Genomic DNA, 14,726 nt, shown 5'->3' with positions numbered 1-14,726 from the left:
AGAAACCTCCAGGCCTTCCAGTGAACAAAACATTTTATATAGCTTTATTCTTTTATACACACACACACACACACACACACACACACACACACACACACACAATTTGTCCCCATGGATGAAAGGTTAGTTTCTATATTTCTTGCATTATATGTAATTGGTGCTGCTAAACTATGTTGTTAAGGGACTGGAGAGATGGTTCAATGGCTAAGAGTACTGGCTGCTCTTCCAGAGGACCAGAGTTTCCAGCAACCACCTGGTACCCTCTGCTGACATCCTCAGACACCAGTCATGACACGCAAGTGATGGAGAGGCATACGTGCAGGCAATATATCCATAGGTATAAAATAAAATAACCGAAAAATTATACTGTTAAAGCATTTTGCCGTTAATTATTGCGGTTTCTCCTTGTGTGAGGATCCACCTGTCAATAAACTCAGACAGCCGGGAGTAAGCAGTATGGCTATTATTTTCTTTTAAGATATTTAGACACGGTCTGATTCATTTTTAGTTGTTAGATGTTTTCTGTAATTTTGGGAAGCTCGCCATTATTTTTCGATTCTGAGAGAACCCTTTAGTCATTATTGTTTCCTTAATACACTGTTGGGATTACTTTCCAAGGCTGTAATCTTTCTTTCTCACACTCCTTTTGTACTCATGGCTCACAGCCCATTGATTAAAATCAAGCGCCAGAGGAAATCGTCTGCGGAGGTCGCGGAACTTTGTGGGAAATGTAGTCCCGGATAGACTGCAGCACCCCTCGGAGAACCGTGGGAACGGCCGCACGAGGCGTTGCGCACGCGCCGTCTCCGAGCCTTGATGGATGCGCTTCCGGTTCCCCGAGCGCATTTAGGCGAGGCTCCCGCTGCTCCTAAGCGCAGCGGTTCCTCGGGGCCTTCTGGGAACTATAAAAGAAGATTTCCCCGGAGCCAGAGGAAGACTGAGTATCAAGTTCGGGTCAGGATCGGAGGGACCGGAGCCCGCCCGGGGCCTGCAAAGGCTCGCGGCTGTCCAGCAGCTGGGCGAGGCCGCCGGGCGTTTCGGGGCTGCAGGCCTCGGGGCGGGCATCCTGGGACGGAGAGGTGTGTGCATGCAAAAATCGGATCGCAGTAAGTCCTGCGGATGCCCTTGCACCAGTAAACCTTCGGGGCTGCTTACGGGTTGAGCTGCGATTGAAGGAATGAGCAGGTCCAGATTGGGCTGAATGACGCTTCTTTGAGGGCTTGTCGTTTGGAGGGAAAGGATGCCTGCCACGGATGAGGGAAAGGTCTCTCTATCACTTAGAACAAATGAAAGCCGTTTCGCCTGAGTTGCTCAAACCACGTCCATCACCACCCTGGGGTCGAAAACGATTTCATATAGAATGACATAGTGTACCTAGAGAGAAGGTTTTTCAGATATTTAAAATTACCTTCTTTTCAAATGAGCAAGACAACTATTTTAACCATTTAGGTAGTTTGCTGGTGACAGAGCCAAGAATTTAATTCCAGCCTGTTGATTCCCAGGTCAGGCCTTTGTCCTCAACCACATTTAAGCAGAGGCCTCTCATGAAACTGCAGTTAAGGTTGGGGGAGGGGAGCCGAGTGGTAATCATCTCAATACCCTCAGTCCTTCTGTCTGGGTTTTCTGATCTCAACTCAGAACACATTCTAAGGAAAACAGGTCAGTGATGCCAGAAGTTAGTTATTTAATGTCTTAATCTTAGAGTTGCTTTTTTGTTGTACTGCTCCTCCAGGCTGAAGTTATTGATCTGATCTAATATGAACTCCTAAGTGTTGTGTGTTTGATTTTTAAGGCGGCATAAGTAAGACAGTAATTCAGCTTAACCCCTTTGTTTCCATCCACACAGTGAGAAGAGCTCGGACTGGTCCATTCAGAGCTGCTCGTGGGCGTTCCCTCAAGCGGTTGCTTCGTGTGTGATGCTGGCCGCAGGGTCCTTTCCTTCCATGGTGTGTCTGTAACTGACCCCGTTCTTCCTCACCCAGCCCTTCGATCATCATTCCTGGCCCTTTCTTGAGAGCACCTGAAAATGGAAAGTTCCCAGGTAAGTCACTGAGGGCTTCACTTCCCACCTTGGGCCGTGGGTTGTCATTGGATTACAACATATACACTCAGGTTAAATGGTAGAAATATATAAAATTCAGCCTCAAGGAAAATAAGGGAATCAGATCAATACCAGAAGAGTGAACTTATTGCAGGGCAGGGCGGTGTATGATCTTAATCCCAGCACTTGGGAGGCAGGTGGATCTCTACGTTTGAGGCCTGCCTGGGCTACATAGAGTTCCCGGACAGCCAGGGATACTCTCATTTAGAGTTTTACCGTGCAACCCTTTGAGCTCTGAAATCGTCCTGCCTTGAAGAACCTCAGGGTGGGACCCTTGCTTTACTTCTCCGCAAAAGTCCTCTAAAGACACTAGGAGTCCTGCTGTCCAAAAAAGAAATAATGTTGGCAGTCTGTCTGTCCAGTGTGCTTCTTCCCCACTGTTTCCTGCCAAGGCTGTTAATCCTTCAGTTACACAAGCTAGGAAGAAAATGAGGCCCAAAGCCAGCTGTGGCGGCTCACGCCTGTAATTCCAGTACTTAGGAAGCTAATGCAGGAGAGTTGCTACGGATTGAAGCCAGCCTGGGCTACAGTCTGAAACTGTTTCAAAAACGGGGAGGGGGAGCAAAAGAAAATGACATATGTGTTAAGTCTCTTAGCATATGATGTTGGCGTGTGCCCAGCTCCGGTCATGCCATCCCACCAGCTCATAATGTCTCCGTCCCACATGGTCAGTCCATCTTGGTCCTCAAGTAGCGGAGTACCTTCATCTCACACCCACTGATGCTCCCTGTGGAAGGGCATCCTAACTTTCTTCCCCTTTGACTGGACCTTTTAGCTGTTGTTTCCCGTGTTTTCAAGCATGGAATAGCAAGCTTCTTCTGGGAGGCCAGATAATAACCGTTTACAGTTTTGCTTGGATACAGTCTCCTTTAGCTCTAAATGCAGCAGTGGTTGCATGAGAAAGTCACGGGCAAGGTGTGAACCAGGCGCCGGCCAGATTCAGCTACAGTGGCTGGATTTGGCCCACAGACAGTGGCTTGCCATCACCCGTGTGCTGCAGGGTTGCCTCCAGCGTGCACATTGGGTCCTGCTGCCCTAGTTTACCCCTGTGGGTCTGCATGGAGCCCCATAGCAGCCCCTGCACTTCTCTTCATATTCATATCGTGGCTGGAAGCACGGGAATAGCAAGTTGTTAATGGTGTTAACGTGCTTATTGGCACCAACATATGGCTTGTAGAGTTACGTTATGATTTCCAGGTAAACACATGGGTCATTAGTACGTGGACGAGTGTGTTACCGATGTGCTGCAGAAACCTGGGTAGGTACCCGTGTGCTCTGCCCACTTCCCCTACAGCCTTCCTTTACTACTGCTCTTCGGCTGTCATGCGTGTTTTGCCTGAGTGTATTTCTCAGTGAACACGCTATGGCAAGACACACCTCACGTGAGGACTAAAATGATCATCTCACAGAAGTCCGATGGCACAAAATAGGACCATTTGTGGTCACCCTTTGTCTAGCATGTTTGTTCCGCCTGTGTCACTTATGCTGGGTGCTCCGTGGAGCTAGAGCCATACTGCACCCGAGTCGGTAGCCTGGGGATCCAGGGCACAGTATAATCTGCACGTTTAAAACGCTCACTCACAAACAGTGAGCCGTTTCTGCTCTTTCGTCCCCCATGAAGCATCTCTTACAGCCTAACGTTGGCCGTGACAGCACCCTCCTTACATTTGATATTCCCACAGATTTGCTGTTGCTCAGTTCTGATTATCTCAAATGAAACATGTCCTTTCAGAGATCAATTTCCTTCAAGGATTTGACTGTGGCCTTCACCCACGAGGAATGGCGGTACCTGAGCGCCACACAGCGCCTCCTGTACAGGGACGTGATGCTGGAGAACTACAGGAACTTCATCTCAGCGGGTGAGCGCAGTGTCCTCACGGCAGCCAGAGCTGGCCTCTCTTCTGTGTCACAAGGACATGCGGCTATCAGAATGAGCTCTCTCTCCTTGAGTAACAAGGGAGAAGGATGATGACAGTGTGTACACGCATGCACACGCGTGTACCTGTCCTACACTCATTTTGCACACGCGTGTACCTGTCCTACACTCATTTGTATCAGCCCCATTGAGTTGTTGGGCATCTCGGTCGCTCGGTTTCCCCAGCCTTTAGTCCTTGAAGTCCACAGAGCTTGCTCCCACTTCCCTCTTATTTCTCCTTCACAGGGTTTCGTGTTAGCAAACCAGATGTGATCTTAAAACTGGAGCAAGGCAAAGAGCCTTGGATAGTGGAAGAATCGCCACGTCAGAGCCATGCAGAGAAATGTGAAGACCGAGCAGGTAAAAACCAAAGAATTCCAGTCCCTGGCTGGCTAGTGATCGCAGCTGGCACCTATATGATCTTTTTTTTTTCTGGAATCTTCCAGGGTGTAGAGCTCTATAAGTGACTGAGGAAACTAGCTCCCGCGCTGTATATATTAAAATGTTCTCCTCAAATAGATGTATTCTATAAAAATGTTTGACTTTCGGTGCTCTGTCCACAGAACCCGAGCTCCTCCACCACACACTAATTTCTTCATTCTTCCCCCACCGTGCCCGCCAAAGCGCTTGCTGCGTTCTTGCAATCCATCCCCACTCAGCTCTGCTCGTTCTTTCTTTTTCTTCTGTTTTTTTGAGACTGGGTTACCCTGCTTAACAAGTCTACCTGTCCTGGAACTAGCTCTTGTAGACCAGGCTGGCCGCAAACACACAAAGATCCACCTGCCTCTGCTTCCTGAGAGCTGGGATTAAAGGCGTGTGCCACCACCACCCACCATCATCTCCGACTCTTGTTTTCCATTCTCCATTGCACCGTACAAACTCCAGAGTTCTCAAGTTTGCCCCTTCTTCCTGGTGAACACTGGCTTTCTGAGGTCTGCTATGCCTGGTCTCTGCCTGGAGACTTTTCTCTTCGGTTCCCACCACGTCCTTGTCCATGTCACCTGTCAGCCACACTTCCAGGAGATGTTGGGGACTGTTCCGTGTTGGAATGTTTCTGTCAGTGTCCAAAGCTCTTACAGTCTTTGCCAGTTTCTTCTTTCTTTGGCACAGTTAAGTAAGCTGGTAGAGGTGAATTTGTTTCCCCCCCTCCCTTGTGTTATTGTTAATTTTTTTCTCTATAAATGTATAAAGTAGGAGATACTTACACTTGAATCTCTTTAACACTGAAAAGCCGGCCCTGAAGACTTGGCCCCTATAAGGCCTTTCTACAGATTGTCATTTCAAAGCTACATAGAACTCATATATTAATGTTAATCCCATTCCTTCATTCCAGAAGATGACGCTGCCTTAGAGAAGGACAAGGGAACACAAGACAAGCCTTTGAAGCCAGTTTTAGCCTGCAGTAACAAAACAATGCCAGAAAAAGCTGCTCTGTTTGAGAAAACAGTTGCTCCAGATGTGAATACCGTTTCTTCAGAAAAAATGCTTCATAAATATGATCCAGGTGGAAATGACTTGAAAACTAATTCAGAAAAAACTGTTGCAAAGCAAAGCAAAGCAAATGCAAAGGTACGTGCTGAGCCCGATGGGTACGAGAAACCTCCGCTCCACACAAAGGCTGACAAAGGTCATTCTGGGACAGAACGGAACAAACATGATGAGGTTAGGGACGTTAGGAGTCAGGGTGAAGATCTTACCAAAGACCAGAATGTCCAATCTGTAAGTCAACCCTCCGAACACGGCAAGGGCGGGAAGCCTGCCCCCCAGCAGTCAGCCCCCTCGGCAGGAACCGAGGAGTGTGAGGAGAGGAAGCGGAACGAGTGTGCAGAGTGCAGGAAGACCTTCTCGAAGAGGTCTACCCTCATCGTGCACCTGAGGATCCACACGGGAGAGCGGCCCTACGCTTGCAATTACTGCAGGAAAACGTTCCGTATAAAGGCAAGCCTCACTCGACACCAGCGGATTCACACCGGGGAGAGACCCTATAAATGCAAAGAGTGTGGGAAAGCCTTCATCGACAAGTCGGCCCTCATCGTGCACCAGAAAATCCACGGCGGGGAGAAGTCCTACGAGTGTAAGGAGTGCGGGAAGACCTTCTTTCGGAAGTCTGCCCTGGCTGAGCATTTCCGCTCACACACGGGGGAGAAGCCTTATAAATGCAAGGAGTGCGGGAACGCCTTCGGAAAGAAGTCCTACCTCATTGTGCACCAAAGAACCCACCGAGGAGAGAGGCCCAACGAGTGTAAGGAGTGTGGAAAAACCTTCTTCTGTCTGTCAGCCCTAACAGCGCACCAGAGAATCCACACAGGGGAGAAACCGTACGAGTGTACGGAGTGTGACAAGACCTTCTTCTGCCAGTCGGCCCTCAACGTGCATCTGAGAAGCCACACCGGAGAGAAGCCCTATAAATGCCGCCAGTGTGGCAAGTTTTTGTGCACGAAGTCCGCCCTTGTCGCGCATCAGGTGATCCACAGAGGAAAGAAGACTTTCGAGTGTACTGAGTGCGGGAAGCTTTTCTACCTTAAGACAACACTCACGATACACCAGAGAACTCACACCGGAGAGAAGAACGGTGCGCTTAGTAAGTGGGGCCGCCCGCCCTCCGCGAAGTCAAACTGCAGTGAGCAGAACAGGGCGGACACAAAGGAGAGTCACTACGAGTGTCACGAGCACCAGCGCACGGTCCACAAAAGCTCACGCCGCTTTGCACATAAGAGAACCATATGGGAGAGACCGTACGAATGTCCCGAGTGTGGGAGGACCTACTGCCGGAAGTCAGCTCTCCGGCACCATCAGAAGACACACACAGGAGAGAGGCCCTATGAGTGTAAAGAGTGTGGGAAGACCTTCTGCCAGAAAGTCTCCTTTACCGAGCATCAGCGAACTCACACTGGGGAAAAACCACATAAGTGCAAAGAGTGTGGGAAGTCTTTCCGCCACAAGTCAGCGTTCACGGTGCATAAGAGGATTCACACCGGAGAGAAACCGTATTCGTGTAGCGAATGTGGGAAAAGCTACCGTCGGCTCTGGACTCTGACTGAGCATCAGAAAATACACACAGGGGAGAAGCCCTATGAATGTAACACATGCAAGAAAACATTTCGCCATAAATCAAACTTCCTTTTACATCAGAAAACTCACAAGAAGTGAATTCCAACAAGGCAACAGATAATTTACATAATGCTCAAATCCTGGATTATGCATCAAGGAGTGAGACCTTGTCAGCATATGGGTTAGCAGGAGATTTTCTGCCGACGTCAGCCCCTAACACCGGAGAGCTCACATAGGCAACATACAGTTTATTTATGAACTTCAGACTTTCAGTGTTACAATGAAAACATTCAGCATTTCAGACACTACACCGGGTGTGCCTGCCTCCCTTCCAAATCCTGAGACAAATACGAGTCCCTACCTGATTACCCTCCACAGTCAGTTTACATAGCGTGTGTTGCCAGACGTGAGCATCCAGTCTTGATACGCCAGATCTCTACCAGTTGTCCCTGTGATAACTGAATGGTTTCTGTTTATGAGTTTACCGTATTCACAGCTTAGACGGTACAGCCTGCTTGTCCTTTGTCCCTGTTGTTGTCTAGCGACAGACCCCAGTCCCTTTATCTGCAGAAGTGAGGAGGCGGACTAACCGTAGTTCCCTCGCCCACCCACAATGTCTCCCTCACGGGAGTGAGCCTTTGCTGAAGCCAAGAGGTGGCGTGTAAGTGCCTCCAGGAGCCTCCAGGTGAGCCGAGTAGCCAGCGGGCGCAGGTGCCATGGGCGCAGGTGCCATAGCGAGAACAGCAAAGACGTAATAAACTTGAATAGTGAACTGGATCTGGGGAGTGTTCGACTCAAAACACTGTCTCTGCTTCAAGTATTTTTAAATACCTCTGTCCCCTTAGTGGCTTGATTATTATGTCAGTGTTTTCAAAAAAAATCTGGATTTTCTAATGACCACGTCCATAAGGGTGTTATTTAGAGTTTACATATCAGCTTCTGAGCAAAGGTCTCTGTGGTGCCAAATAGAATCACATAGTTTGGATGTATGCATCTGGCCGGAATCTGCTCACATGGGGTTAATGTCAAGTCCTGCTGGCCAGCCATCCGTGGAATTTTCCACAAGCCCAGCCAGCCCTGTTCTCTGATGGGTTGTTATTCCTAGGACACTGAAGTGAGTTTATTTCATTGACAAGACAAAGGAGAGCCCCTGGGCTTCTTGTCCTGGGCCTTGGCTGTGGCCAAGCTGGCAAAGCGGCATAATGCTGTCACTTGGCTAATCAGCCCCTTCTTGGACGGACTAAGTGTGTCATCCAACTCTGGGTAATGAGAGTCTCTCTCTGACCTGTCTGCTGCTTCTGGTTGTGATGTTGGGCTCTTGGGTGGGGAAAGCTGCCCTTTGAGGCCCATCAGAAATCCCACTGTGAACAAAAGCGGTTTATTTATTCAGTCTGTATTTTATATCCTGCAGTAAGGTTTGTATGTCTTTACATACTTGTGAATGCACATGTATTCCATGTATATAATACGTACAGAACATGAATATATGTGTATCAATAGTAATCGTTTCCTGAAATTTTTAATAATTACTTAAAAGATTTGGTTGCTGCTGCAAATGGAATTTTATCATCTGTTTTTAAAATTACTGGTCGAGGCCTGACAAGGACTGACAAGTAGAGCTGCTGGCCGGCAGGCCTGACAACCTGAGTTCAGTCTTTGCGCCCCACATGTTGGGAGAGAACTGCTTTTCTCACAAGTTACCCTCCTTCCACAAGTGTGGTGCGGCATGCACGCACACACAAAATAAATAGTGAAAAGGTAAAATGTTTTAAAAACTCACTGATAGAATTCTTGCTCATTTTTGTCAGCCTTGTCAGAATGTAGCCCTTATTTGTAATTTTCTTTTCTTGCCCTTAGAGCTCTCACAGCTCCTTATAGAGGAAGTTTGTGGGCTGTTTGGTGTAGGTATTTTTGCTCTCTGGAAATCTGTGCCCTAGCTGTCTAGTTGTGCCTTCTGCTTACCCTTGGGTTATGCAGCTAATCACGATTCTGTGATGACTGAATCGTTGGCCTTTATCAGTGCGACTTAGTGTATTGACAGGAATGCTGTATGCTGGGGGAATGTATTTTTCAAGTCTGATGAGAAAAGAAAGTAAGTCTGCAAGTGGAGGAACTGTGAACCCCAAACACAGAAAATAACAAGACACATCAAAGTAAAACTCTAAGGTCCGGTGAGAAAACTCAGCTGGTAACGGTGCCTGTTCTGCAAGCCAGCAAGCCAGGTCACTTGTAGAGGTGGACAGAGAGACCCAGCTCCACAAGTTTGTCCTCTGACCATACATGAACTGCGGTGCACCCATGCACACACAGAATAACAATAGTTTTTAAAGTTGTTAAAAAATTACGACACAAAAATTAAAACTAAATGGAAAAACGTGTAAAAGAAGCCAAAGGGAACAGCGACATGTAGGGTCTGTGAGCTTCCTACAGCTGCTGGAAGAAACTACCACCCTGACCAGAAGAATGGATCTCATCTCACAGGACCCAGGCCCAAGTCAGGCCCAGCGCTGCAGGCCTGACCTCTAGGGACTGTTGGAAGCTGCCTGGGCTTCTGCCACATCGTCTGCCTGCAGCTTGTGCCAGCATGTTCTCACTGCATGTGTCTGTGTACGTCTGATCCGGGTTCCATCTTTCTCAAGCATGACTTCATCTTAATGACTGACATCTGTAATGGCCTTATTTCCATAAGGTCACATTCGAGGTATTAGAGGCTGTGAGGTATCTTTTGGCATCCTAAAGTTTACCCCCATGTTCACCAAATTAAAATAACAATAGATGTTTGTTGTGTGAGACTTTTACTGGGGAGATGCAACAGACCTACTCACCCTAGAAAGGAAACCTATTCCAGACCAAAGTAACGATTAAACCAGAGTCCAACAGAGCCAGTGAGTCTGTTGGGGTTACTAACAGGAGTATGGGGGCGTTGCTTACAGGAGCGGGGATGGCTCAAAGACAACTGTATCACCAAAGTCCACCCCGGCATGGGTGGAAAAAGCTGCAGCCTTGGAGCTCCATGCACGGGTTGCAGGGAGTCTCTGCAGCAAGGCTGGTCATTTATTTAGCATTTGTTTACTGGATCTACAGAGAATCTGAGAATATTCCAAGTTTCAGCTTTCGTGAACAACATGATATATGTGGTAGGATCACTTGCTACCAAGCCAGACAACCTGCATTTGATCCCCGGGCCCCACATGGTAGAGGCAGAGAACCAACTCCTGCAAGCTGTCCTCTTGCTGCCTCCCCGCTATACACACACTGGCTCATGCATCCGTATCCACCAATACTCCCATACACACAAGTTAATGCAATTTTTTTAAAATGAAGATTGAGTTAATTGTATGTTTATGTGTTGACAGGAAAGTCTAGGAAGGGCGTGGGTCTTAGTTTTCTTTCTATCGCTGTGTTAGAGATACCATGACCAAAAGCAACTTGGGGAGGAAAGGGCTCATTTCACCTTAGAGCTTGTAGTCCATACCTATGGGAAATCAGGATAGGACCTAGAGGCAGGAGCTGAAACAGAGGCCACTGAGTAGCAGTGTTTACTGGCTTTCTCCACCTACTTTTTTTATACTACCGAAGACGACCTGCCCAGGGGTGGCACCACTCCTAATGGGCTGGGCCCCTCCACAACGATCAAGAAAATTCCCCACGGGTCAGTCTGGTGGAGGCACCCACTAGTCAAAGTTCCCAGGCACAAGGAAGGAAGGAAGTTCCATTTGGGGCAGTCAGGTGCACAGGGGAGGGGAATCTTTTAATGATAGAAATGCCGTTGCCCCGCCTGTTCCTCCCCATGATGCACGCTGGCAATGAGCGGGTAGACGGAGTGGAAACTCCCATTACAATTGCTCCTATTCTGCCGGTGAAGTGGAGAGTAAATTCATTCTCTGAAAGCAGGAGGAAGGTTTTAGAAATTGTTCAGTATTGATGGTGCTGACAGCCTTCAGTTCTGCCCTATTGCTTTGCATTTATAAATCCATCCGTCCTTTGTAGCATGCTGCTGTGGAGAACCTTTCAATACTTAGGAAAGTCTTCGTTTTCTCAGTTGATGTTTTCATGGGATGCCTTAGAGCATCACAGGCAAGTCCTTGTTGCTTGCAGGAGTGCAGGGGGAACGTTGTCCACTGACTCCATACAGCCAGACCATGTTGAAATCCCTCCTGGTTCCCCCAGAAGCTAGCTTAATGGAAAATGATTGCATTTTCTAGTCTAAAATGGGCACAGCACCCCCTAACTGGCTGCTTGCTCATAGCATGTGTCTGTGTGAAGTCAGTGGGACTCTTTGGGACTCCTGCACAGCAGATACAGTGTAAAGTGTTCAAAAGTTGCACCCTCTGCCCTCTGTACCCCAGAATCCCTCTACTCACAGGAACACTGTCAGCAAGGATCTCTGGCCACCAGATGTCTGCTAGTGTGTCCCCGCAGTGACCCTTTGCTGTAGTTTGAGCTCTCTCCAGGTCCCCAAACTGTGTACTTCCTATGTCATTGCAGATTTAGTCAAAAGCAGGGATTACAGTTGCTTGCAGGGTCTATTGCTGAACCTAACTCCAAAGGCATGACTGCTTCTCTTTTCCTCCCAGAAGCTGCTAAGATTTATAGCCTTTTCTCTCCAACTTATAGAGTGGTCTGCAACCTAAAATTTTATATGTATTTATACTTACATACATGCACACACACATGTAAACAGAGGTTTGACAGGCAACTGTGGAGAAGCTGTGACATGGCTGAGCCTACGTCTGATGCCTTGGCTTGCAATCTATAGGCTCAACAGTCAGGAAGAGAAAGTGAGCATCAAATGGCAGAGTCAGGCTCACCTCAAAAGCAGATGAACTTGTGCCTACAAACCGTGTGGTGTCATAGAAGTGATGCCATCTGTGGTGTTCCTTGTGGAATAGTTAAGATGTGCTGTGCTCATTTATGCTGTGGAATATTTGTTTAATGGTAAAAAGTCATGTTGCATTCATTGTTTTGTTTTAACTCTGTGAAGCTGTGTTGCTTTCCCTGCCTAAAACACCTGATTGGTCTAATAAAGAGCTGAACAGCCAATAGCAAGGCAGAGAAAGGATAGGCAGGGTTGGCATGCAGAGAGAATAAATAGAAGGAGAAAGGAGCCAGGAAAGGAGGAGAGGATGATGCCAGGGGCACCCAGCCACACAGCCAGACATAGAATAAGAAGGGAAGAAAAGATATACAGAAATAGAGAAAGGTAAACGAGATAATTAAGGAAAACTAGCTAGAAACAATCCAAGCTAAGCTGGGCATTCATAAGTAAAGTCTCTGTGTGATTATTTGGGAGCTGTGTGGCGGGCCCCCAAAGAGTAAAGAGTAAAAAACAACCAACTATAGTTCCTAAACTACAACTTAACCTAAGCGGAGACCAGAAGACCAGCGGACAATGTTGCCCTGTGTCCCCCCTCCCCCCGCAGAGGTTCACTCAAGACTGTTCCTGTAGTTATTTTCTCAGCCTAGAATGCATCAGAGAGAAAGAACTCAGGACTAGAATACCATTGCTGGGTTCCTGAGGCCTTTTGTCCTCAGAAAACATGCTTCCAAAAGTCCAGGGAGGGTGGGCTGCTACATACCTAATCTACATATTGCAGACTTCAAACCTGTGCAGTATGCTATGGCAGACAGAGACACCATGCATGCAACCGTGTGTATCTAAACAGAAAAGACACAGAAAGACACAGTAAAGGGACTGCCTGACATAGTCACTTTCTTGTGGCTGTTAAGAATGTGTCCTTTGAAAGCCAGCTTAAGAGAGAAAAGCTTTGTTTGGGATTATGATTCCAGAGGACACAGTCCACCATGGCAAGGAAGGTGTGACAGCAGGCGCGGTGACAGGAGTTAGAGGCTGTTCCCAGTGACCCACTTCCACCAAGGCCCCACCTCCTAGGGGATTCAGGACTTTCCCAAACAGCCACCGGTGGGAAGCAAGGGTTCAGCCACACTGGCCTAAGGGGGCATCTCGCATGCATGCCACCGTAAGAGTTTCCAACTCCATTTCAACCTCATGGGCTCACTGTTGTCTTTACGGCCTTCGTCAACCAAAGCATCATTATGAGGCGCATGCCTGTTACACACCAAATAAATGCACTTTTGCCAATAAAAATTAAAACACTGACCATCAGTCTCTGTCTTGGTTTCTTTTCCCGTAAGTTAAAGGGAAGAGGTATTGTTCCAGCTCGTGGTTTTGTGGCCCACCATGGTGTGAAGTCAGGGCACAGGAGCGCCAGGCGACTGGCCACATCACACTCGCAGGAGGAAGAGAAGCGAGGGGTGAGTGCTGGGTCACCGTTCATCTTCTCTCCTTTCATTCAGTCCAGGGCCCGGCCCAGAGAACAGTACCACCCACATCCAGGATGGGTCCCCACCCCAGCTGGAAAATCCTCACAGGCCCTTCACCCCACCCAGGGAAGGGGTTCTAGCTTTTGTCCAGTTGACAATACTATCACAGTCTCCTTGAGCATAGACAGCCAGTCATTTACAGAGAGATAAGTGATGTGGGAGTGTCATATCTGTTGATTTCATTAGCTAAGCAATAAAGAAACTGCTAGGCCCATTGGATAGGCCCACCCTTAGGTGGGTGGAGTAAACAGAACAGAATGCCGGGAGGAAAAGGAAGTGAGGTCAGACTCCACAGCTCTGCTCTCCTGAGCAGACGTCCGCCATGCTCCCGGCTCCTGGTCAGACTCGACAGCTCTCCGCTGGGGAGCAGACGCCTTCAGAGAGACGCCATGCTACCTGCTCCAGGGAAGACGCATGCTATGAAGCTCTGACCCAGGATGGACTTAGGCTAGAATCTTCCCGGTAAGACCGGTGCTCACAGATTGTTAGAGATGGGTTGATTGGGATATCAGAATTAGCCAGTAAGGGCTAGAGCTAAGGGCCAAGCAGTTTATAAAAGAATACAGTGTCCGTGTAATTATTTCGGGGCATAAGCTAGCCGGGCAGGGCAGGCGGCTGGGGTGTTTGGGGACGCAGCCCCGCCGCCGCCCCATATTACTACAGATAAGGACTGTCACAAGGTCGGCGCCCATTCTCCTTTACTTCCAAGTATTTGTATCCACACTCTGAAATGGCACCGCGGAAAATATGGAAGGCGGTGCCACTTAGCGCCCAGGAATTCCAGGTGTACAGATGAAACAATACCAAAGCATGGCCATGTCTGGTCCTGGAGGTACAAACTCCAAGTCAGCTCAAGCCTTCCCAAGCTCCTGGAAGTTGTGCAGAACCATAATACAAATAGCAAGGAGTGCTAACTGTGAGCTTTGTGTGTGTTGTGACACTTGGCTGCATCACGTCAACATAAACCAAAATGCACCCATTTTAGCAGCTGGGCCCATGGGCACTCTGGTCGCCAGGGAACCCATTGTGTTTTAGAATATTTTGAGTGATTTGGTGGCTTGGTTAATCATTTTAGCATTCGCTTTTACTAAAATTGTAAATCACTTAATCACCGCACCGCCCTCATCCAAAGTCACTAAGTGATAGTGCTTTTAGGGGCCGGGAAAAAGGACTCACGGAGGCCAATTACTCTGAAGTGGAAATTAGATGCTATAATGCACAACAAAGACGCTTAAACACGCGCCGTAATGCACTGTGCCGTTAATTTAGTGGCGAGCCCTAAATACATCATGCTAACACTGGGGAAACTAAAGA

General features: G+C 48.1%; 1 protein-coding gene across 6 annotated transcripts; it reads left to right on the top strand.

The window, feature by feature from the left end:
• The first annotated feature begins 769 nt into the window (after positions 1-769).
• Positions 770-9,847, top strand: LOC142844516 (uncharacterized). 6 transcript variants are annotated; one of them, XM_075963053.1, is made up of 5 exons: positions 770-1,106; positions 1,847-2,041; positions 3,834-3,960; positions 4,263-4,376; positions 5,350-9,847. In XM_075963053.1, exons 2-5 carry the CDS (start codon positions 2,027-2,029, stop codon positions 7,164-7,166), a joined length of 2,073 nt encoding a protein of 690 aa, XP_075819168.1. In that variant the 5' UTR covers positions 770-1,106; positions 1,847-2,026; the 3' UTR covers positions 7,167-9,847. The 6 variants fall into 6 exon arrangements, with proteins under 6 accessions (XP_075819168.1, XP_075819169.1, XP_075819171.1 ...); XM_075963054.1 differs by having other exon boundaries at positions 803-1,079; XM_075963056.1 differs by having other exon boundaries at positions 814-1,106; positions 5,353-9,847.
• The last annotated feature ends 4,879 nt before the right edge of the window (positions 9,848-14,726 follow it).

Source organism: Microtus pennsylvanicus, chromosome 2, assembly GCF_037038515.1.
Source record: "Microtus pennsylvanicus isolate mMicPen1 chromosome 2, mMicPen1.hap1, whole genome shotgun sequence".
NCBI lineage: Eukaryota > Metazoa > Chordata > Mammalia > Rodentia > Cricetidae > Microtus > Microtus pennsylvanicus.
Note: the sequence above shows the minus strand (reverse complement) of the source record. Positions and strands in the feature narration are given on the sequence as shown.

Coding starts and splice junctions, on each gene's coding strand:
- LOC142844516 (XM_075963053.1), top strand. Junction 3,961..4,262: donor CAGGAACTTCATCTCAGCGG/GTGAGCGCAGTG, acceptor TCTCCTTCACAG/GGTTTCGTGTTAGCAAACCA. Junction 4,377..5,349: donor GAAATGTGAAGACCGAGCAG/GTAAAAACCAAA, acceptor CCTTCATTCCAG/AAGATGACGCTGCCTTAGAG.